This window comes from Gigantopelta aegis, chromosome 3, assembly GCF_016097555.1.
Source record: "Gigantopelta aegis isolate Gae_Host chromosome 3, Gae_host_genome, whole genome shotgun sequence".
Lineage (NCBI taxonomy): Eukaryota > Metazoa > Mollusca > Gastropoda > Neomphalida > Peltospiridae > Gigantopelta > Gigantopelta aegis.
In genome coordinates this window covers 85,621,681-85,644,949 of record NC_054701.1, presented here as the reverse complement: position 1 = coordinate 85,644,949, position 23,269 = coordinate 85,621,681, and the positions used below count along the sequence as shown (strand labels likewise).

General features: G+C 37.3%; 1 protein-coding gene across 1 annotated transcript; it reads left to right on the top strand.

Moving 5' to 3' along the window:
• The first annotated feature begins 5,074 nt into the window (after positions 1–5,074).
• LOC121368900 (multiple epidermal growth factor-like domains protein 10) lies at positions 5,075–21,602 on the top strand. Its single transcript, XM_041493657.1, has 15 exons — positions 5,075–5,495; positions 6,695–6,714; positions 7,822–7,954; positions 9,631–9,762; positions 11,009–11,146; positions 11,517–11,651; positions 12,332–12,466; positions 13,581–13,718; positions 14,411–14,545; positions 15,742–15,876; positions 16,271–16,363; positions 17,513–17,632; positions 18,102–18,146; positions 18,621–18,687; positions 19,497–21,602. The coding sequence occupies exons 1-15, from the start codon at positions 5,075–5,077 to the stop codon at positions 19,612–19,614; spliced, it is 1,965 nt and encodes a 654-aa protein (XP_041349591.1). The 3' UTR covers positions 19,615–21,602.
• The last annotated feature ends 1,667 nt before the right edge of the window (positions 21,603–23,269 follow it).

Below are 23,269 nucleotides of genomic sequence, written 5' to 3'. Positions count from 1 at the left end.
TATTGTTAAACAAAATAAACTGTTGTTGTTTCACTACTATGTTTATTACTGTCGAATAGGTCCCTAAGAAATATCGAAATGAGAACAATAAGTTGTAACGAACGTTGGTATATGTGTGTATTTATGGCAATACTGATATATAAGGGGCTCAGAAATATTCCATATATGAGCTACTATCAGCTGACTAATGTCTAAAACTATACCTAGCTCCCTATTTTTATCTTTAGGCTGACCGTTCAAAATTGCGCCTGGATTCTTTCATCAAAAGTGCGCACCCATTCTCTTTGGCTTAATCCTACGGGACATTCCAAATTCCATAGCACCATACCACCCTCCGCCTGTTACCGGCTACGGTCGGGTGGTGCTCTCTCCCTTTCACCCCACCCCACTTCTTTTCTGTCCTGGACGGAGGAGCCGGCCGAGGCCGGCACCTGTGCCCTGGACAGGCGTGCGCTACAACAGCTTGTTCTGAAAGTGCACGTAAAACATTTTAACCTGACCTGATGCCATATATGTCAAACAATATTTTTATGAAATAAATAAATAAATAATAATATTCGTTCAGCTCATTTGTAACACTTTATTTACACTCGGACCGTTGCACACGGCATAGGAGGAATATATACATAAACATTTTATTATATACACGTGACAAGATAGTTGACAGTAAATAAATTAATTACAATACATACACAAAAACATACAATCACACATATCAATATATTATGTAATACTACATATATTTAATACAGATATACGGGTACCCAAGTATTTATAAACGAATAGATTGTTAAACGTACGCGCAGTACATAATGGTAATATTTTATTAAATATTTTTGGTTTTAATGGTGTTTATAGTCAAGGGCGTTTGAATTCATTAATTATTATATTTATGAAACATGCTAATTTCTATAGGGTACTATTTCATTTATTCTCCATTAGTTCTCTAAATATATAAGCACTTGGTCGCGTGTAATAATATGAGTGTAGAAACTGGACTCTTGGATTATGGAACAAATTGCAATTGAAAATATAATGGAACTCGTTGCCAATGTCCGTTACATTACATAATGTACATATTCTATCTTCTATAAGTATGTTATTCCAGCGTCCAGTTTCAACGGATATGTAAATGGTTAGACGTAGTTTATTAATATAGTTTTCAAAAAATAGTTGTTCTTTGTATAATCGGTAAGTGTTGCCTATTGATGACTGTGATACGTTATTTTTCCATGTTTGTAAATACTGATCGCATTGTCTTTGACAGGATTTGGACCATTCTCGTCATCTTTCATGTTTGTAAACGCTGATCTCATTGTCTTTGACAGGATTTGGACCATTCTCATCATCTTGAATGTCTGATTCTCCAATTAAGAGATCACTGCAACGGATTAACTCAGTTACGGGGTGCTTATTTATTTGTTTTGTTTCTGCATCTGTCGTCATTTTGAACATAATATACCTTGTGACTAATAATTGCTATGGTAAGCTTAAGGTGTAGTTACAAAGTGTGAAAATGGTCAAACAAGCAACTTGCAAGTTATACCAAATTCGACGAAGTCACGCGAGGTTCTTTGGTATGGGGTTGTTGTTTTTTATTGTGTCTTCTTTTTTTCTTTTCTTCTTTTTTGTTTTTTTCTTCTTTTTTTTTGACTTTTTTAATTACTGCAGGTAAAGTATACAAACAAAAACATTTCTACATTACAAGACTGGCCATGTGGCCGTCGTTTTGCTTTACCTCTCTGTCAGGTGTTTGAAGCAGGCGTTTCTGAAACAACTGTGTGTTCAATAAGTAAGGCTATCTGCTACAGGTATTTACAAAATCTACCTTTACGGCCAGTCCTGTGTTCTGCAAACAGGTGCGTCTACATGCGTATGATATAGTGTGTGTGTGTGTGTGTGTGTGTGTGTGTGTGTGTGTGTGTGTGTGTGTGTGTGTGTGTGTGTGTGTATGTGACTGTTTATTTGTTATAGTTAAAGCTGTAACTTCAAATGTTAGAGAAAACTATATATTAAATTATTTAGAGTTGTTTCTGTTGCTATATGTAATTTTAACAACGTACTCAATTACTAGTTCTACATACATCGCGCGCACATGCACACACACACACACACACACACACACACACACACACATACACACACACACACACACCATCTCCCAGCATACCTAGGGATATGTGACCATATTTTCGATGTTATTTTAATGCTACGATATCGTAAAACCACCGTAGGCCACGTCGACCTTACAACGTCACTATAATATCGTAGGTAGCTTCGAAAATCTGTAACATGGGTTTTTTTTCTTTATTGTTTCTTATTTTTGCAGACGACACGATGTCTTTGGTCCGACATTGCTCGTTGATTCTAATGGTGGGACTGTGCATCTGTCCAATATTGACGTATGCAGGTAATACCGACAAATGTTAACTTTAATCCCATTCCAGACAATTCTTTAAATGTTTGTCATGCAACAACAATATTCAGAGTTTGTGTCTGTTTTGTTATGCTGCTATTCGCGTAGAACACTGCAATTCAAACTTGTTCGGGTACCTTTTGGACAGTGTCTTCGACTACGTATTTGGTAATAAATTTATTATGGTAAAATCACAACCACCTGAAAATACAAATAGAACACATAAAAGTGTAAAGAAAATGAAAAACAGTTTCATGTAGAAAAATCGTTATTTTGATTTAAAAGGCTACACATATACTTGATAGAGAACTGAAAACATAACAGAAAACAAACACCTGGAAATTGCATTTTTATCTGAAGAAAAAAGTAAAGTTTATTTTATTTAACAACGCCACTAGAGCACATTGATTTTTAATCTTATCATCGGTTATTGGACGTCAAACATATGGTCATTCTGACACTGGTTTTTTTTTTTTAGGAAACCCGCTGTCGCCACATAGGCTACTCTTTTACGATAGGCAGCAAGGGATCTTTTATTTGCGCTTCCCACAGGCAGGATAGCACAAACCATGGCCTTTGTTGAACCAGTTATGGATCGCTGGTCGGTGCAAGTGGCTTACACCTACCCATTGAGCCTTGCGGAGAACTCACTCAGGGTTTGGAGTCGGTATCTGGATTAAAACTCCCATGCCTCGACTGGGATCCGAACTCAGTACCTACCAGCCTTTAGTCCGATGGCTCCGCCACCGAGGCCGGTATATATCTGTAGAAAAAATAAATATCACGAGTTCAAAGAATTAATATTCTATACATGTTTTAATAAAAGATTATGTAGGTGAGGCTTATGGTATAAATGGTAGTCTAACTAGGATATGGCTTCCATTTTGTTTGAGGTACCTGTAGAGTAATGTATTCGGACATTTCTGTCTGACCTGGCAATGAGTACAGCTTGAAAATAAATTATAAAATGAATTACTATTTTTAAGCCATCTTAATAGTCAAAGAATGAACTTTAAAATATTATAAAAATATTGTAGATGTAATTACAATTACGGCCACCAAGCTAACCGTTGTATTTACTGTTATGTCATTTTCGTTCATATTTACACGTTTAGTTGAATATTCTTGCTTGCTATTTTTTGGCCATACATGAGTGTTTTTAATTTCCCTCAGTCTAAAATCATACGACATGAATGTCGTTCACCCAGAACCCAACATTTTTGCATGCATTTTCTGAAGCAAAGGAGACCGTCTGTAAATGTTACAAATTTCACATCGACATACGACGTTTGTCAGTAAATCAGTGTACATATTTCCTATTTTTATCCTTTAATAACCGAGATTCAACCAAAATGTTAATGAGCAAATATATTTGTTTCTGAAAACAAAATGAAGGTTTACGTAATATCTAAGTAATTAGCCTTAAGAAAATCAAAGCATGGAATTTGAACCCCCACCATTTAAAAATTAATAGCATTACCGTGCGCAACGTCAACGCTTTTCAGTTCTGTGTTTGGTGATTCATTAATACATGTTTAATATATTTGTAAGCTACGTCGTGATGTGATCCACGGTTCCCCGATTGAAATCGGATCAGGATCGAGGACCATCGTGGATTGAGGCTTCTCCCGTGACTATCAATGCCCCACGAGTGGTCGGTACACCAAAGGACGTGATATGTGATGTCATGTCTATGGAAACATGCATATAAAATCTCCCTTGCCGTTTTTCGGAAGTAATAACCTATGTGGCGACAACTGATTATCTCTCTCTGTCAGTCTGTCTGTCTCTGTATCTGTCTCTGTCTCCTTCTCTCTTCTCTCTCTTTCTTTCTCTCTCTCTCTCTCTCTCTCTCTCTCTCTCTCTCTCTCTCTCTCTCTCTCTCTCTCTCTCTCTCTCTCTCTCTCTCTCTCTCTCTCTCTCTCTCTCTCTCAGGGTTCATAGCCTTAAAGACCAAACAAATTAAAAGACTTTCAAAGACTTTTGCCTTCTATTTTCAAAAACCTTCAAAAAAAATTTACACAGCGGTCAAAGACAATAGAATGCGATAAAAATACCAAATCAGTTCGTTTACGTTGCTGTACATGGCAAAAACAAATTAGCTTTTTTACATGCATCATGACAGATTAAACCTTGTAATTGGAAAATATCAAATGCATGTAGCTGTAAAAGATATCATCATTGCTTTGGCTATGATTTGTCAGAGTGTAATGACGTTTAAAGACTTTTATTACAATTCAAAGACTTGCAAAGATCTAAAAATAACTTTTGCACATTCAAGGACTTTCAAGGAATTTAAAGACCGCTACGAACCTCCTCCCCCCCTCCCCTTCTCTCTCTCTCTCTCTCTCTCTCTCTCTCTCTCTCTCTCTCTCTCTCTCTCTCTCTCTCTCTCACACTGTCTCTGTCTTTCTCTCTCACTCTTAATCTTTTTCTCTTTTTCTGTTTCTGTCTCTCTTCCTCTCTGTCTCTCTGTATGTGTGTGTCTCTCTCTCTCTCTCTCTCTCTCTCTCTCTCTCTCTCTCTCTCTCTCTCTCTCTCTCTCTCTCTCTCTCTCTCTCGCTTTCCTATTCTCTCTTACTCGTTGCTTAACACTAGTCTTCACTGTAACGTTTATTTCGTGCAGGTCGCTATGTTACGCTAACTACATCTGGTAAGATGTCTCTGGTCCGCACCAACGATTTCGGTATTGCAGTAACCGGGAAACATTCCCTCACTGTGGACATCATGGGCTGCAGGAACGCTTACCTCTTTCTGTCCAACATCTCGGCTATTGACGTGCATAGTGGTAACTACTACGAGATACTTCTTGGCGGTAGCGGCAACGGCACAACATCCATCATCAACGATGGTTGTTTTTCCTGCAAGTCGAAGGCAAAAACAGAAAGGCGAGTCTTGGACTGCGCCTCTTTCAAGACGTTTACAGTGACGTGGAACGAGATAGGTTCGTTGCAGGTGAGAGAAGGAACCAACATGTCGACCAAACCACTGATGTCCTCCAGTCACATGACAAAGTTGAAAATGAATTATTTACACCTCATATCACCCGGACAGAAGGTTGTGTGGAGAATATATGTTGGTAATGTTTTGTGTGTTTTGTCATTTATATTTAATCTATGTCTGTCTCTCTCTCTCTCTCTCTCTCTCTCTCTCTCTCTCTCTCTCTCTCTCTCTCTCTCTCTCTCTCTCTCTCTCTCTCTCTCTCTCTCTCTCTCTCTCTCTCTCTCTCTCTCTCTCTCTCTCTCTCTCTCTCTCTCTCTCTCTCTCTCTCTCTCATATCAACTGTTGTATATTTAGGGACATAAAACAGTAAACTAATCTTCTAAAACACAAATGTATTAAAGAAATTGTCCTGCATTTGTAAGATATTTCCTACTAACAGAGCCTTTTTAACGAGTAAATTACACCTTAAATACATTTCCTTCTTTAGAATATCATTGTCTGTACACACAATGTTATTTTGGTCGTCGAAAATGTTTGTAGTAGTCCAAACTTAATTTTACCTCACAATAATTTCGTACGTACAATATGAAATATATATTAAGTAGTAACATTAACTGAACTTTTACATAAATGAACACGATGAGAAACACATTGAATTTAGGCACACCGGTATTCTAGAGAAGAAAATGTAATGAATATGTAGTGTGTTTCATTGAAAAGCTCTGTTAGTTGGAAATATCTCAAGACACACTCAAGACTGTCACTAAGATTCTGGCACGTACCAAAAAGTCATATGGGGGGAAAAGTTTGTTTTGTTTAACAACACCACTAGAGCACATTGACTTATTAATCATCGGCTATTGGATGTCAAACATTTGGTAATTCTGACACGTAGTCATCAGAGGAAACCCGCTACATTTCAGGGATCTTTTATATGTACTTTCCACCCAAAAATAAATCATTCTACATTAAGGACATTAAATTAGACATTGTTGATAGCTATAAATACTTAGGCATTATATTTACTAGAACAGGATCGTTTATCCAAGTAAACAAATCTTTAATAGCACAGGCTAATAAAGGTATGACCTTACTGAAAATGAGAATTAGAAATCTTAATTTAACAACAGACCGCCAACTACGCTTGTTTGATAATACCATTGTCCCTCTACTGTTATAGTCCTCGGAAGTTTGGGGTTTCGATAATAATCAAAATATAGAAAGAATACAGCTAAATTTTCTAAGAGACTTATTAAGGCTAAGAATGAGTACCCGACTGCCCATGATTTATGGGGAATTACGCGTATTCCCATTAGATATTAAGATACAAATTAGAATGCTCAGTTTTGGGCCTCGTTGATCACAGTAAAGGCCTCTAAAATATCATATATACTGTACAAAACAATGATTAGTGAAAGCACTAAAAATGGGTCAAAATTTAAATGGTTAAGTAATATAAACGATATATTAAATAAATAAGGACTGGGAAATTATTGGTTAAACCAGACAGTCTCAAATAAGAACTCATTTAGTAAGTTAGTTACTGAACGTTTAAAAGATCAATTCAGACAAACCTAGAAGGAAAATAGTAACACTTATTCCAAATGTATTACTTATAGAATATTTAAATCGGTGCATGCTTGTAAAAATTACCTTCTTTACTTACCTGAAAAAATACGCATTATTTATAGTCGATTCAGAACCAGCAATCATTATCTTCCAATTGGCAGATGGTAAAATATTGAACGAAAAAATAGAATTTGCCCTCTTTGCAAAATTACAGTTGGTGATGAATTTCATTAGCTATTTCAATATCCACATTTTACTAATGAAAGATCAACCTACCTAAATAAATATTACCTCAACAGACCAAACACTTTTAAATTACACAAGCTCTTTAACACAAAACAATTATCTATTATAAAGAAACTATGTACGTTTCTTAATGTCATTAATAGTGTATTAAAAGAAACACCTTTGTCATAGATTTATTCAACTAATATATCTTAGCTTTTGTGTATGATATATATATATATATATATATATATATATATATATATATATATATATATATATATATATGCATGTATATTTAAATCAGCAGCCGCCATTGTATTATATATATATATATATATATATATATATATATATATATATATATATATATGTTTGTAAACATCTCACCGTTTGGAGTTCTGAGTGAATAAAGTTTTGTTCTGTTCACAGACAGGAAAGCACATACTACGGCCTTTGACCAATTGTGATGCACTGTTGGAAACAGTCATATGAAGACACGTGTCTTTAGCCTGTATACACATCAGAACAAACTTGAACACTCTGCACATACAGAAATGACGATGCCAGGCAAAATATTACACGCTTCAACCATAAGTACATACAATGATTATAACGGAACATGTGCCTTTAATTGTTTTGTTGTTTTTTCCAATTAACTCATAGAGTGTCCATCTGGAAGTTTTGGACCCGACTGTACCTCGGACTGTGGACACTGTAAATATGGAACTCTTTGTCACGAGCATAATGGACGGTGTGCAGGGTGTGAACCAGGGTGGACAGGGGAGCGCTGTGACCTACGTGAGTATCCAGAAGGGAGGGGTGCTAACAATTTGTGGTTGGAGCGGTGGGATCCTGGCCAACCTCTGAGAAACTATACAGTCTTTAGGTTGTGGGAGGGGCGGGATTGAGCTCAGTCGGTTGAGCGCTCGCTTGAATTGCTTGTGTCGTAGGATGGAACCACCTCGGTGGATCCATTCAACTGAATGGGTGTTTTCTCTTTCCAACCAGTTCGCCACAACTGGTCAAAGGGAGTGGTATGTGTTTTCCTGTCTGTGGAATGCTGCATATAAAAGATCCATTGCTACTAATGGAAAAATGTAGCGGGTTTCCTCTCTAAGACTATATATGTCAAAATTACCACATGTTTGACATTCAATAACCGATGATTAATAAATCAATGTGCTCTAGTGATGTCGTTAAACAAAACAAACTTTATTTTATTTTTCGTCCTTGTAAAATATTGAATGAAGTCTAGACTTAGGATTTAGTAACGTTTCGCTTATTCAAACAGAATTTAGTGATGTTAATGTTTGTTTTGTTTAACGACACCACTAGAGCACATTGGTTAATTAATCATCGGTAACTGGGTGTCTAACATTTGTCTTCGAAGCAAAAATTAAGAAAGTTATCTTTTATATGTACTTTCAACAGGCAGGGCAGCACATACCACGACCTTTGACATACCAATTGTGGGAACCAAAATTGTGACACCTCTTGCTTGTAAAAGTTTCAAGCTAAGTCTCAAAACCTTAGCACGACTTTGAAATACCACGCCATCATTACCTGTGTCGAAACTTCTTTTTTTTTTAACTGCTCTTTTTAAATCATTTTTGATCATTTCAAGTAGGCTGACCTCTATAGTATTTAAAGTTTGAAGTTACTTGTTATTTTTATTACTAAATGATAACAACTATGCACATGGTAAGCTGTCAGTTATATATGATTTAAGTGTGGATAACTATTTATTTTTATTACTAAATGATAACAACTGTGCACATGGTAAGCTGCCAATTATATATGGTTTAAGTGGGGATAACTATTTATTTTTATTACTAAATGATAACAACTGTGCACATGGTAAGCTGCCAATTATATATGATTTAAGTGTGGATTACTATTTATTTGTATTACTAAATGATAACAACTGTGCACATGGTAAGCTGCCAATTATATATGGTTTAAGTGTGGATAACTATTTATTTTTATTACTAAATGATAAAAACTGTGCACATGGTAAGCTGCCAATTGTATATGGTTTAATGTGGATAACTATTTATTTTTTATTACTAAATGATAACAACTGTGCACATGGTAAGCTGCCAATTATATATGTTTTAAGTGTGGATAACTAAAATTGTTTGTGGTCAACCGTTATTGATGTTTTGCATTGTAGTTATTAAGCGATGGTACTTCCTAAAAATAGCAGTCACGTTTTTTCTCGATCATTTTCTCTGATTTTGCCGAATATATTCTGCCATAAAAAATCATCTTGAAATACATGCAAAAGTGAATGGTGATTTACAACTTTGAGCTTTCAAAGATATAAGGGGCCATACGTGTGTTATACAGTATCAAATACATCCTAAAAGAGCCATACCAAATTGAAAACGTCTTGTTATATAATGTATTTTAGTTTTGTAGGATACAGACAACTGACCTCTCTGGGTGTTGAATTGTTACGATTTATTTTTCAGTTTGTTCAAACGGAACCTATGGAGATGACTGTAAGGAGTGCGGGAAGTGCCTGGGTGGGGTGTGCGATACAGTGACGGGTGTGTGTACCGGAGGCTGTGTATCGGGATGGTCTGGTGATCTGTGTCAGGAAGGTAAGGGAGGTATATACATGTGCATGATGGCCGTTATTACAGCGGAGGGGGGGGGGGGGGACGATCATTTGTCAGTAAGGAAAGTAAAGTAAAGTTTGTTTTATTTAACGACGCCACTAGAGCACATTGATTTTTTATCTTATCATCGACTATTGGATGTCAAACATATGGTCATTCTGACACTGTTTTTTAGAGGAAACCCGCTGTCGCCACATAGGCTACTCTTTTACGACAGGCAGCAAGGGGTCTTTTATTTGCGCTTCCCACAGGCAGGATAGCACAAACCATGGCCTTTGTTGAACCAGTTATGGATCACTGGTCGGTGCAAGTGGTTTACACCTACCCATTGAGCCTTGCGGAGCACTCACTCAGGTTTGGAGTCGGTATCTGGATTAAAACTCCCAGGCCTCGACTGGGATCCGAACCCAGTAACTACCAGCCTGTAGACCGATGGCCTAACCACGACGCCACGAGGCCGGTATTTGTCAGTAAGGCTGCAGACCTGAAGTCGACTATCAGTGGTACAGGGATTCGTATTTCCAGCATTAAAAAACAAAAACAAATTGAAAAAGACAACATTAAATTACTATCTGGAATCACAAATGTAGGTAAATTAAAAACAAATGGTCTAATATCTAGCACGCTGACTTACTCGATGTGTGTTAGATAGGTAAATGCGGCCAACTCGAAGAATTTGTTACCTTTTATCAGACTGTCCACAGCAATTATACTAAGCAAACAACCAGGATAATATACCTGAATAGAATACCTTTCAGACAGACAGACGAGACATACAGACAGACATTCAGACAGACAGACAGTTTACTAAAGTCTCATCCCATTACAAAATAAAATTCAGTATATACATACAAGCAATATAACTTATAAAACTGTAATGAGCCACTCTATACTGGGTTACGAAATACTATTCGCTAAACGAATCTAAAGGACAAATCAAGAAAACAACCTAATATAGTTCAGATCGATGTCAAAGCTTTCTTTCTTTTGTGAAAACACGTGGTATACACACCTGCTTATATTATACATATTACGTTTACAATAGTATGTTTTTTTAAAACTGCAATGCACTGGTCTATATATGATGTCTTTCTATGGTAGTCTTTGTATGGTAGTCTTTGTATGGTAGTCTTTGTATTCGTAGAACAAATCAGATGTAGTCACTGAATGGTCATGTTTAGTTTTCTAGTCTGGTAACTATTATATTCTGCTTCTTTCTGTTTTGTAGTTTGCCCTCCTAATTTGTTCGGTGAGAACTGTACGTCAGCTTGCGGTCACTGTGCCTGTGGAACATCCTGTAATTTTACCAGTGGGGTTTGCCCACAAGGCTGTCTGCCAGGATGGAAGGGCGACAGGTGTGACAAGGGTAATGTATGCTTACTTATTACTATCATCGTTATTTTCATCATCATCATTACCATCAGTAGCAGCAGCACTGTCATCAACATCATTGTAATTATTATGGCACATCAGAATAATAATAATTATCATTATCACCATCACCACCAGCATCATCATCGTCATTATCATCTCCATCATCATTACCAACACCATTATTATTATTATCAGCAGCAGCAGCAGTAACACCGTAATCAGTGTCAATCATCATCATCATCATCATCATCATCATTATCACCATCATCACCAGCATTACCATCGTCATCATCACCATTATCATCATCTTTCTATATTCGCATCATCCTACGAATTCACGTGTAATTTGTGTTGTTTTCTAGAATGTTCTTCCGGATTCTATGGTCAAGGTTGTAAGCAATGCGGTCACTGCAAACAGGGTTCAGTCTGTGACAAGGCTTGTGGGGCCTGTCCAAGGGGATGTGCCTCGGGTTGGACGGGTGACAAATGTAACAAACGTAAGTCTAGTTCTGTGGCGAACGAATGGGTGATATTATTTTCAAAACACATACCAGAGATTATCAAACAACATACCAGAGATTTTACACCTTAAACAATATCAGATAAAACACTGCTTTTATTTATAGAGCATACAGTTACTCATTGTATGAACAATTACGTCTGCAGAATTAACTCACTAACGCCCTATACCCATGTTCATTATCTAAGTACGTTGACTAGCAGTATAGGCTCTCATTTTTGTAGGCGAACATGCTGATTTTAGCCCGAATTGAAAACAAAAATGCCCGAATGTGGGTAACAATACTAGTCTTATTCATATTTGCATTGCTACCAAGCAGCTATATATAGAGTTCCAAATGAGTCGTATTATTTCTACATGGATTACAAGTGATATTGTGAGTAGAATGATGAACATGCATTGTGAAATGTTTTCAGGCCAGCTCATTTTGCCCGAACATCTCCGTCGTTTTAGCCCGAACGTGAGGATTTTCTCCAGCACTTGGGTGGGTGGGTGGAGGTGTAGTTGACATCCCGACCCATCGCCTGGTATACTTATTCCAGGATTTTTTATATCCAAGTCCTGGACAGATAGTCCAGATAGCTGAGGTGTGTGCCCAGGACAGCGTGTTTGAACCTTAATTGGATATAAGCATTATTTCACCCCTTTCGTCCACAGCGTGTCGTCCAGGGACATACGGGGTTGGCTGTCAGCCATGTGGGCACTGCCAGGATGGCACGAGGTGTGACGCAGTTTCCGGTAACTGCCCTGTCAAGTGTGAGGTCGGTTGGACTGGTGCTAGATGCGACCAAGGTAAAATCGAATGTGAAAGATTTTAGAATTTAAACATTTCATCTCACAATCTGAACGAAAAAACCCTGTTATTGCGATATATATAAGGAGTAATGTATCTTCGCACAAGGCAGAGTGAAAAGGGCATTTGACAAAGTGACGTTTGCCTTGTGTAGATATTCGATTTTTGTATTGTCTTGGTCTTCATACTAATTATTACTTTATAATGAATTAAAGCATTTATACCTCCTAGTAGTGAGTGTTTTCATAATTGACTCTAGGTCAATTCTACCTCTGATTTATAATCTTAACTGCATTGTTGTATACCAGCCCTCTTGAATCCAAACCAGATTGAAGATTTTATCTTTAATGAAAATGTACTTTGAGAATCCCTAACATTGACAAACTATATACTCTTCAAAAAGGTAGGGGAACTCTATTAGACCGAGCATATGTTTTGACCAAATACATCCTAGTAAAGAACGTTCCGGGCCCGTGCTTATAAAACTTAAAGTCTAGACTTTAATAAAGTCCAGACTTTAACGCAATGCTATTTGAATGGCGTTGCCATGAAGTTAAAGTCTGGACTTTATTAAAGTTTAGACTTTAAGGTTTGTAATCACGGGGTCAGGTCTGTTTATCAACACACCGAAACACATTCCATAGTTTGCACATGCGTCACGCAGGTGCCCCGTACACATGCGTGGTGTGTCATTCTGGATTTTGACAATTTCCAGGAAGGTCGGTTAATCACTGTGGAACATTATTTCTGTCAATCTTTTTCATTCTTTTGATCATACAATTGTTATTGTTTTGTTTTTAGTCATTTTTATTGTTTAAATTTGCGAATTACTGATAAAAAAACCCCGTCAACTTTCAAAGTTCACTTCTGACCCCAGTCGTCCTTCAAGATCTTTGGTGATCATAAAACCTACTGTAATACTAAACTACCGGTTGTAATGTTTGCCCAATAAATTCACTATTATCATATAACCATTCCCCACAGCTAATATACCTTACAATTTTGGCAATTGTAAATTCTTATTAGAGTTCCCCTACTTAAAGAGTATATAAGAGACTACCGTATAGTTATTACTGGCATCCTCATGTGTTAAATGTATTTATATTCAAACAGCCTGCGCCGCGGGTAAATACGGCGACCAGTGTAGAAGTATCTGCGGCCACTGTGTCTCAGGGACAACCTGCGATCCAATCACAGGGGGGTGTCCCACGGGATGCAGCCCCGGGTGGAGGATGGACAAGTGTGACCAAGGTCTGTTTGGGCTATAATTAATATCACAGAAGTGTTAATAATGTAAGATAATTCACAAAATTATAAACGACAACATGGCTGGTACTAGCGGGTTGAAGGATGCAATATGTTTTATGTAACTCGGGTTGAATTAGTGTAAGCTTATTAGACCAGCATGCATATACACATATACGCGCTCTCTCTCTCTCTCTCTCTCTCTCTCTCTCTCTCTCTCTCTCTCTCTCTCTCTCTCTCTCTCTCTCTCTCTCTCTCTCTCTCGCATACACACGCAATGTTGAATTTCTAAGTTCCCCGATATAATGTATGTATTTAATGCATGCATGCTAGTGCACTGTACTTTTCAGTGAAACGTGTTCTCTTTAAACGTTGAACGTTCCCTTAATACGGTAAACGTTGCACTCCTTCCCAGGAAAAATCCTGTTTCCGCCCCTGGAGAAGTTATATCAGTGTAGGTATATAAGAATTTTAGTATGAACATGTCCAATGGTGCCTCGTACGAAAATAGCCGATTGCATAGCAACCGATGAAATGGCAATGCTTATTAAATCGGCTATTTTCGTGGCTATTCCCGTATGCTCCCCTCCGTTATTATCTTCCTACTCGCGATCGACCAATGAAAGAAAGCCACCCACCTGAAAGACGTAATTAAATAATACCATCATTCTGAGTGAATTTTCTTGTATGTGTTTCAGGATGTCCGCATGCGACTTTTGGCGAGAAGTGCACCCCCTGTGGTCAGTGTAAGGGTGGGAGAGAGTGCGACAAAGTAACAGGCGACTGTAGGGGGCAGTGCAAACCAAGCTGGACTGGCAATAGATGTGATAGACGTAGGTTAAGATAGCAGTCAATCAATCAATCATTTAGTTTCATATATGAATCATACCAAAGATTCATTGATATAATAAAAGTGATACCTCAAAGTTGCAATAATGGCGGTTACCGCCAAAAATATTTATAAATATTTGCTTTGAAACATAAAGTTTATACTTTCAGTTATATGTCTATAAAAATTACAACCAACTAATTCCATTTACTAGTAGGAAAAAAAGTATTTTAGGAGGGAATCTTAGGAGTGTGCCACACGCATTAACTAGTGACGTCACTGTTTTATGCTTACACTTTTAACATAAAGTTTTTAGCCGAATTGAACGAAAATGCCAGAATCTGGGTAACAACATTTATTCATATTAGCGCGTTACTGCCAAACATTTATATATGCTAGAAAACGAACCACTACGCATTTTTACATGGATTACAACTAATAGTGTGGCTAGAGTGATGGAAATACATGGTGAAAAGGTTTCGGACCAGCTCAATTTGATGATTTGCTCTAGCCCCCACATCCCACCTCCACTCCGCCGTCACGTACGCTTATGTTCACAGGCCTGTGTCTCCCCCACATCCCACCTCCACTCCGCTGTCACGTACGCTTATGTTTTAAAATGTTCACAGGCCTGTGTTTCTTTCCCTTACTCTTGTCCTACTCTATATAAAAACAAAATTAAAATCTTACTTGTGCCCCCACCCCATTATTTACTTTGCACCCCCTGCACTAGCGACTGTGCCCCACCCCCCCCCCCCCCCCCCCCCCCCCCCCCCCCGATATTGTTCCTACGCGTTTTGACAAACCGTACGCAAGGTCGGTCTAGAATCGATTCCCGTCGGCGGGCGCATTGGCCTATTACTCTTGCATGCCAGAGCACCATGACTGACATATCAAAGACAATACTGTGTGCTATCCTGACTGTGGGATGGGACATATTTAAAAAAAAATCCCTTGATACTAATGGACATTAAACCATAGCGAGTTTCCTTTCTAAAACTACATGTCAAAATTGATTAATAAATCAATGTGCTTTAGTGGTGTCATTAAACAAAACAAACTTTAACTTTTTTGTTGATAATTATGAACGTCCCCTATTCATATTAGTAAAAAAAAATAACGATACAAAAAGAAAAGAGGGGGGGGGGGGGGAGAGGTTATGCTTTGTAGTATTCAGTTACCGTATTTCTTCGTGTTTAGACTGTGATCCTGGAACCTACGGTGATGGCTGCAAACTATGTGGACAGTGTAAAAATGGCGCCGTGTGCCACAGTCTCACCGGACAGTGTCCATCTGGGTGCGAGAGGGGATGGGGCGGTCCCAGGTGTGACCAAGGTAGGTCATGTCATGAAGTGTATATAACAGATGCTTGATATTTTTGTTGTTGGTAGGAGTAACAAATGTGTAACCTGTGTGGCGACAACTGATTCTCTCTCTCTCTCTCTCTCTCTCTCTCTCTCTCTCTCTCTCTCTCTCTCTCTCTCTCTCTCTCTCTCTCTCTCTCTCTCTGTATCTGTCTCTGTCTCCTCTCTCCTTCTCTCTCCCTGTCTCTCTCTGTCTGTCTCTCTGTCTCTCTCTCTCTCTCTCTCTCTCTCTCTCTCTCTCTCTCTCTCTCTCTCTCTCTCTCTCTCTCTCTGCGTGCCACAAATGTTGAAATAACCATAGGAAAAAGACACAGTAAAATATCGCTTTACTTGAATATTTTAATTTTTAATTTTGTTCATTTTAGCGACAGCTTGTCCTCGACTGTCTAACACCTCTACAACGACACCGCAGCGTGTGACCGGTGGGAGTACGACCCACGAACCCACGATTACCTACGGTAATACCCGGATATTGTCCTGCTTTACACTGGCTGTTCGATCACTTTCCTTTCATCTCTTTATTAAAAAGGGCAGGCAGAGAGGGGGCGGGACGTATCTCGGTGTTAAAGCGCTCGTCGGATGCGCAGTCGGTCTAGGATCGATCCTCGTCGGCTGGTTTATATTTCTCGTTCCAGCCCGTTCATCACGACTTGTATATCCAAGGCTTTGGTAGGCCTATGTGGTATCCTGGGATGGTGAATATATCCTGGGATGGTGAATATAAAAGATCCCTCGCTATTCAATGAAAAATATAGCGGGTTTCCTCTCTAAGAATATTAAGTCAAAATTACCAAATATTTGACATCCAATAGCTGTACTCTAGTGGTGTCGTTAAGCAAAAGAAACTTTTAAGGAGATTGAATCCATCACTGATTTTTACCGAACGGCTGTCGCATAATATTAGTGTGAACATATGAAAACACTACTAAACTGACAATCATAAAATCTACTTTTGTCGCATCTGCAATTCTGCGCCCGCGCCCAAAACTGCGCACATGAAAAATGGTGATTTACCCACTGGCATACATAGATCCAGGACATGTCACACGTTCCTTTCTTACAAACAAAAAGTGTGCCGAGTTGTACCAGTGTCTTGCTGATTAGTTGGTGTTGTTGGCAGTCAAGGCCCAATCTGGGGGAAAGAGGCATTTGCGTCCCTTCGAAACATAAAAAAGTTAAAGAGTGTTTTGTTTTGTTTTGTTTGCGTCTTTATTTATTTATTTTTTTATTTTTTTTTTTGGGGGGGGGGATTGTTTTTGTTTTTGTTTGTTGTTTGTTTTGTTGTTTTTGTTGTGTTTTTTGTTGTCTTGTTTGTGTTTTTTTGTTTTGGGGGGGGTTGTTTGGGGATTTTTTTGGGGGGTGGTTCTTTCTTTTTTGTTTTGTTTGTTTTTTAGTTTGTTTGGTGTGGGGTTTTTTGGGGGGCGGGGGGTTATGGTTGTGGGTTTTTTAAATTATTATTACCATGCTCTGATTACATTTGTTATCGTCCAATAGTTGTTTTAGACTTGATTCAAGTAACAACCCTTGTTTTGTGAATGGAAAAAACAAAAAACAAACAAAAGAAGTGAAATGTTGCTATTTTTTAACGAACTCATGTTTCTTTTCAGATTATATAAACAGCACTATTAAAATAACAACTACAAACAAAGGATGTGTCTGTATGCCGCCTACCACGAGATCCACCAACAGTGTTAATCCTTTCACCTCGTCTTCAAATATCACTCGAAGTAAGAACATTCGTTGGTTTTCTTTATTAAAAGCATTTTATTATGTCGAGTGATTTATAATAAAATGTTCTACTTTTTTAAAGTTGAATAGCGAAAAAAGTGAGCACACACAATTATAGTATTAAATATTGTTTCGGTTTGTTTTGATCTTATTGGGTTTTTTCTTAAATTAAAAACTACATTACAGAACAGTCTTCTTGTTTTTATTTTTGAACATAAAAACAGCATTCTCATCGTTCAATTTTTAATCCTTCTCGTTCAAATAATTGAATAATGCGATTTCTTTTATCATTATGATGATGGTGGTGATGGCGATGATGGTGATGATGATGATGATGGCGATGATGATGATGACGATGATGATGGTGATGATGATGATGATGGTGATGGTGATGATAATGATTATGACAATGATGATTCTTATTACTATGATTATTTTTACTAGTCTATTGCTGTTATTATTATTTAGAATCGTCGCAGATACCCATCAAGACAAAGGAATCCATACAGTCTGGTTTGTTTATTAATATTATTAAGTCGCATCTAATGCCAAATTTATTTTCTGAAACGTCTCAGTTGACACAAACTACATACAAAAGAACAGGTTATATATATATATCAGTATATAATGTTCAGTTGTTATCGTTTTATAAAGGCATTCGTTTAATTTAATATTAGGCTATATACAAAATCAAATTGTCATGTGCAGAGCGAGAGAATGCGTAAAATATGTGTAATATTACAACAGCAGGACCGTACCTAGAAACAACTAGTAAAAACCGGAGTTAGGGCACAGTAATATAGGGTGCCCTTCAGATAGACCAAAAAAAGTTAAAAAAACAAAACAAAAACAAGAAAAAAATCCCTTTTGTTTTATATATCGGGAGCGAAGGCAAACTCCCCTCTCTATACTGTCACCCCACTAGGTACGGCCCTGAACATTACCTCTAATGTCAAAAACACTAGATCTGTTTGTTTTACATTACAGGGTACATATCTACAATCGTTGTTTTGACGATACTTGTCCCTTTCTCCATCTTCACCACTGTTATGTGGTAAGTAACAGCTAACATTGTTAACAGTGGAAAGTCACAAAACGCACAGCACTTGACCGACTTGCTCAACATATGTTGTGAAATATTATGTATTATTGTCAAAATATGTCTGATATTTTGTATTCATATGGTTAAACAAACAAACAAACTTTTTCGTATTCATATTGTTTTGAATATGTTAGAATAGCTGCAGAGTAATATATTCTTAAAGAAACTAAACAAAGGTTAATGGTTGTACTCGGTAAACCTCACACCTCATAGATGATCGCCTCTACCAAATATCAAGCATCAAATAATCCTCTACCATCGGCTAGCATCTTCCAGCGTCTATTACCAAACACTTAATATAATTCGGCTTACATTCTGTCTGTCTGCACCTCTCGCTCTATCTGTCTGTCTGTGTCAGTCTCTCTCTCTCTCTCTCTCTCTCTCTCTCTCTCTCTCTCTCTCTCTCTCTCTCTGCCTCTGTATCTCTCTCTCTCTCTCTGTCTCTCTGTCTGTCTCTCTCTCTCTCTCTCTCTCTCTGCCTCTGTATCTCTCTCTCTCTCTCTCTGTCTCTGTCTGTCTCTCTCTCTCTCTCTCTCTCTCTCTCTCTCTCTCTCTCTCTCTCTTTCTCTTTGCCTCTGTATATCTTCTCTCTCCCTCTCTCTCTGTCTCTTTATCTCTCCTCTCTCTCTCTCTCTCTCTCTCTCTCTCTCTCTCTCTCTCTCTCTCAAGTGTGGAAATAACCCTGCTAGAGATCAAATCCTGGTAGTTTTAAATCTGCTGAGGTGTCATTATACACCCATTCCTTTGTTTCCTTCTTTTAGGTGTCGTTCACGCCCACGTGGTAAACCTATTTATTACGACACGGCAACATGCAACCCTTTCGATACCCGCCCCGACAGTCATAACAACGATGTCTCCCAATTCAGTTCCGAACTGTGAGAATGTATAACCTGGCAGACTTGTACACAAGAACATTCATGTGCTCCGTCCACTGAACTAACAGAGAAACTGTCACTAATTAACCACAGCCATCAGAGATAGTTTATATCAGCCTCACTGTAATTTGTATACGTCACAAGGAATCCACAAATCATTCAGTGTTTATTTTCCTTTATTTATCGTACCCAGGAGTACGAGTTCCAGTGATTCTAATTGGCAGAGAGAAAACTGTTTTGAGGACATTATCATTAGAAGAAGTTTGCTCACTGAGCGCTGACCTAATTAAATTCAATGGTGTAACCGTTTTAACGCTGGCTTTTTCACTGTCAACACCATTTTTATTTTAATAAAACGGCGATCGTGAGCCAGTTCGCTCAGAATATGGAACTTTAATAATTTTTCTACCCGAAAATAGTTTGTTATATTTTTTTGATTGATTTTACCACCGTCATTTTTCATGTTTTTAAATCGTTTAAATTTCATTCCTAATGGAAAAGCTTGAGGATTCCCTGCTAAATTCGGAGACTCGAAGGGATTCCCCGTGTCAAACATTTTGACAGGCGGTTTCATCCCAGTTCGCTAGCCAATTAATGCCTGAGATACTTGCCGAGCAATCAGTGTAAATATTTTTTTGATTGGTGCAGATTATAATCCATCATTTTTTAATTGAAAAAAGTGAAATTTACGAACTTTCTTACTCTCGGCGCATGCGCACTCCATATGTCTGCTGTTGCAAACTTGTGAAAACGTCAAAGTTTGTAAATAAATGTATCAATTTCTCGATTTTATGGGCTCTGACTTTGGGATTGATTGTAGATTATGCTAAATGTGTAATATTTGTAATTTTTGTCTTATAAACGACACGAAGGTGTTTTTTGTGTGTCTTTTGTCCGGTAAACATCTGACATGCGTGGGCTATACCATTGCTGCTGATGTAAGGTGTGGACGAGTTGTGTGTTTTGTGCATTTCGTGGGCCTATACCACAAACAGCTAGCAGTCTTGAGTAGGTTTTTTTCATTTATTATTTTAGTTTGGATCGACGTTTTGGAAATAACAAAAACAATATTTTTTTTCTGTGAATTTAAATAAAATTATTTCTAAAAATTAAAAAAATAGCGAAAGAAAATATTTTTTTTAGACAATTTTCGATTTTTTAGCAATTTTCCACGGTAATTTTCATAACCATAGCAACCACAAACTTTAATTAAATTACTATGTTGTAGACATATCTTACAATTTAAGGTGGTTGTGTTTTGAAGATTTTGACGAAAACGCGATATCTGAAATTTTGTGTGAAATTCATGAAACTCAACCCTTAGGCTTAGGACAAATTTTAATACGTTGTATGAATTCTTTATTTATTATAAATTTCGTTAAAAACAAATCCGGGTTTTTTTTTCTTGATTATTTTAGTTTGGGTCGACATATAGTCAAAAAAGGAAAAACGTTTTGGAAATTTAAAAAAATAACTATTGTTTCTTTTAATTTAAATTAAATTATTTCAAAAATTTAAAAATAGGAGCGAATTTATTTTTTTAGAAGTAAAGTTATTGCTGAAAACGTAGGTGCCGATTGCCGTGACGCGAACGATAGTGAAGTGTGTGCAAGAGTCAGGTGAACTATAACTAATTGTAAACTGAAATAAACAAAATAAAACATGTACAGATTAAAATGCCCCCGTTACACAAAAAATTAACTCCGAGTGTCAATGTGCAGCAGTATTGTCCTGTAGTGCACAGGTAAATTTTGTATGATTTACACACCTTCTCTGTAATGGTCTAGTCCGGCTCGGTCACAGACGGTCAGATAACTAGTCTATATTTAAACGGTTGCACGTCATAAATGATTTTTTAATTTAAAAATAGACCGCCACGCCAGCAAACTTCTTCTAATGTCATATTTCTGGATCAATATTTGAAGAAATATTTAGAACTAAGAACTAAAATAAACATCTTGTCGTGGAAATGTCTTTGGGTTTGTTTGTTTAGTTTGTTCAAATTGTTGGGGGGGGGGGGGGGGGGGGTTGGTTGGTTTGTTTGGATTTTTGTTGTTTAAATTAATTTTGTCATCTTTTCTTTTACCATTTCTTTGATATTTTACCAATACTATCTTTTTTAATTAAAGTCGCTGATATTGTAATAATATTATTTGCGATTAGGACGTGATTATGTAGTTTAATAACTTGTTAGCAATCATTTCATATACAGTATTTGTACTGTACAAATCATGTTTTTAATCAGTTTGCAGAAATAAATATTTCGAAAGCTTATTGTATTTGTTCTGATTTTAATACAATCTGTATAATTATATATATATATATATATATATATATATATATATATATATATATATATATATATATATATATATATATTATTTGTATGACATATTAATATTCAGGAATTATCATGAAGAAAATGTCATACTGTTAACACGTTTGTTAGTTGGAGTATATCAAAAGGAATAAAGATGATTTCTCCACTCTTATTGTAAAGTTGCGGGATAAAAACAATTATATATCTTGTAAAAGGGGGTGGGTGGCGTGGGGTGGTGGTCTTCAGTGTAAAGACCACCTTAGAATATCCCATGTGTGAAGTGTAAGAATTATCTAAATTAAAACTGTATGCCTATGAGACAAATTTCGACATTTATAACTAGACAAATTATGTGAATTATTTTTGACAGTTCAGTCATGTAGAGCAATGTAAATGAGGTCCTGTGACCTAGTAATAATAGGTGTATTATCTAAATGGCCCGCAGGAACCGGGGAGGGCCAATGCCCACTACTCCCGGACGAAAACGCATTGTTTTTGTTTTGTTTTTAGTTTTTCCCTACTCTATATAAAGATAAAAAATCTGGCTTATGTCCCTCACCCCCTTCCATTAGAGCCTGCCCCCTAAACTAAAGATTGTACCCCCTCCTTAGGGAAATGTTGGCCATTTTGAAATCCAAGATGGCGGTTCTCAGGAACAAATAAAAACTTGCAAATATTGAATTTTTAATACACTGATGGCCTAATAATTGCATCCAAAAAAAAAGAGTGAGTGCTCCGCAAGGCTCAATGGGTAGGTGTAAACCACTTGCACCGACCAGTGATCCATAACTGGTTCAACAAAGGCCATGGTTTGTGCTATCCTGCCTGTGGGAAGCGCAAATAAAAGATCCCTTGCAGCTAATCGGAAAGAGTAGCCCATGTAGTGGAGACAGCGGGTTTCCTCGCAAAATATGTGTGGTCTTTAACCATATGTCTGACGCCATATAACTGTAAATAAAATGTGTTGAGTGTGTCGTTAAGTAAAACATTTTTTTCTTTCTTCTTTTTGTTCGCTTGACGACTTAAGTGTAGTCATAATAGCTGTAAATGCATGGTATTGTGGTCTATTATAGTGCACGTTGTGGCCAAATACCTCTCACTTTCTGTTAGGGTTACGGCACCCTTAGTCCATATCAGTCCCGTCTCTAGCCATTGACCAATCCAGCTTAGGTATTCTTAACAGGACCCGAAACTCCTGACATAGCTGTCTGGGTCATTGAGATATACAAGCCACCTCACCACGTCAAGGAATGGACCATGTTAAACAGCAATTTAAAATATTTAAATTTAAATTTAAAAAAAAATAAAAAATAAAAAAGTTCCGAAATACGTCTCTATT

Coding starts and splice junctions, on each gene's coding strand:
- LOC121368900 (XM_041493657.1), top strand. CDS start 5,075: ATGTCTCTGGTCCGCACCAACGATTTCGGTATTGCAGTAACCGGGAAA. Junction 13,719..14,410: donor GATGGACAAGTGTGACCAAG/GTCTGTTTGGGC, acceptor TATGTGTTTCAG/GATGTCCGCATGCGACTTTT. Junction 18,688..19,496: donor ATCTTCACCACTGTTATGTG/GTAAGTAACAGC, acceptor TCCTTCTTTTAG/GTGTCGTTCACGCCCACGTG.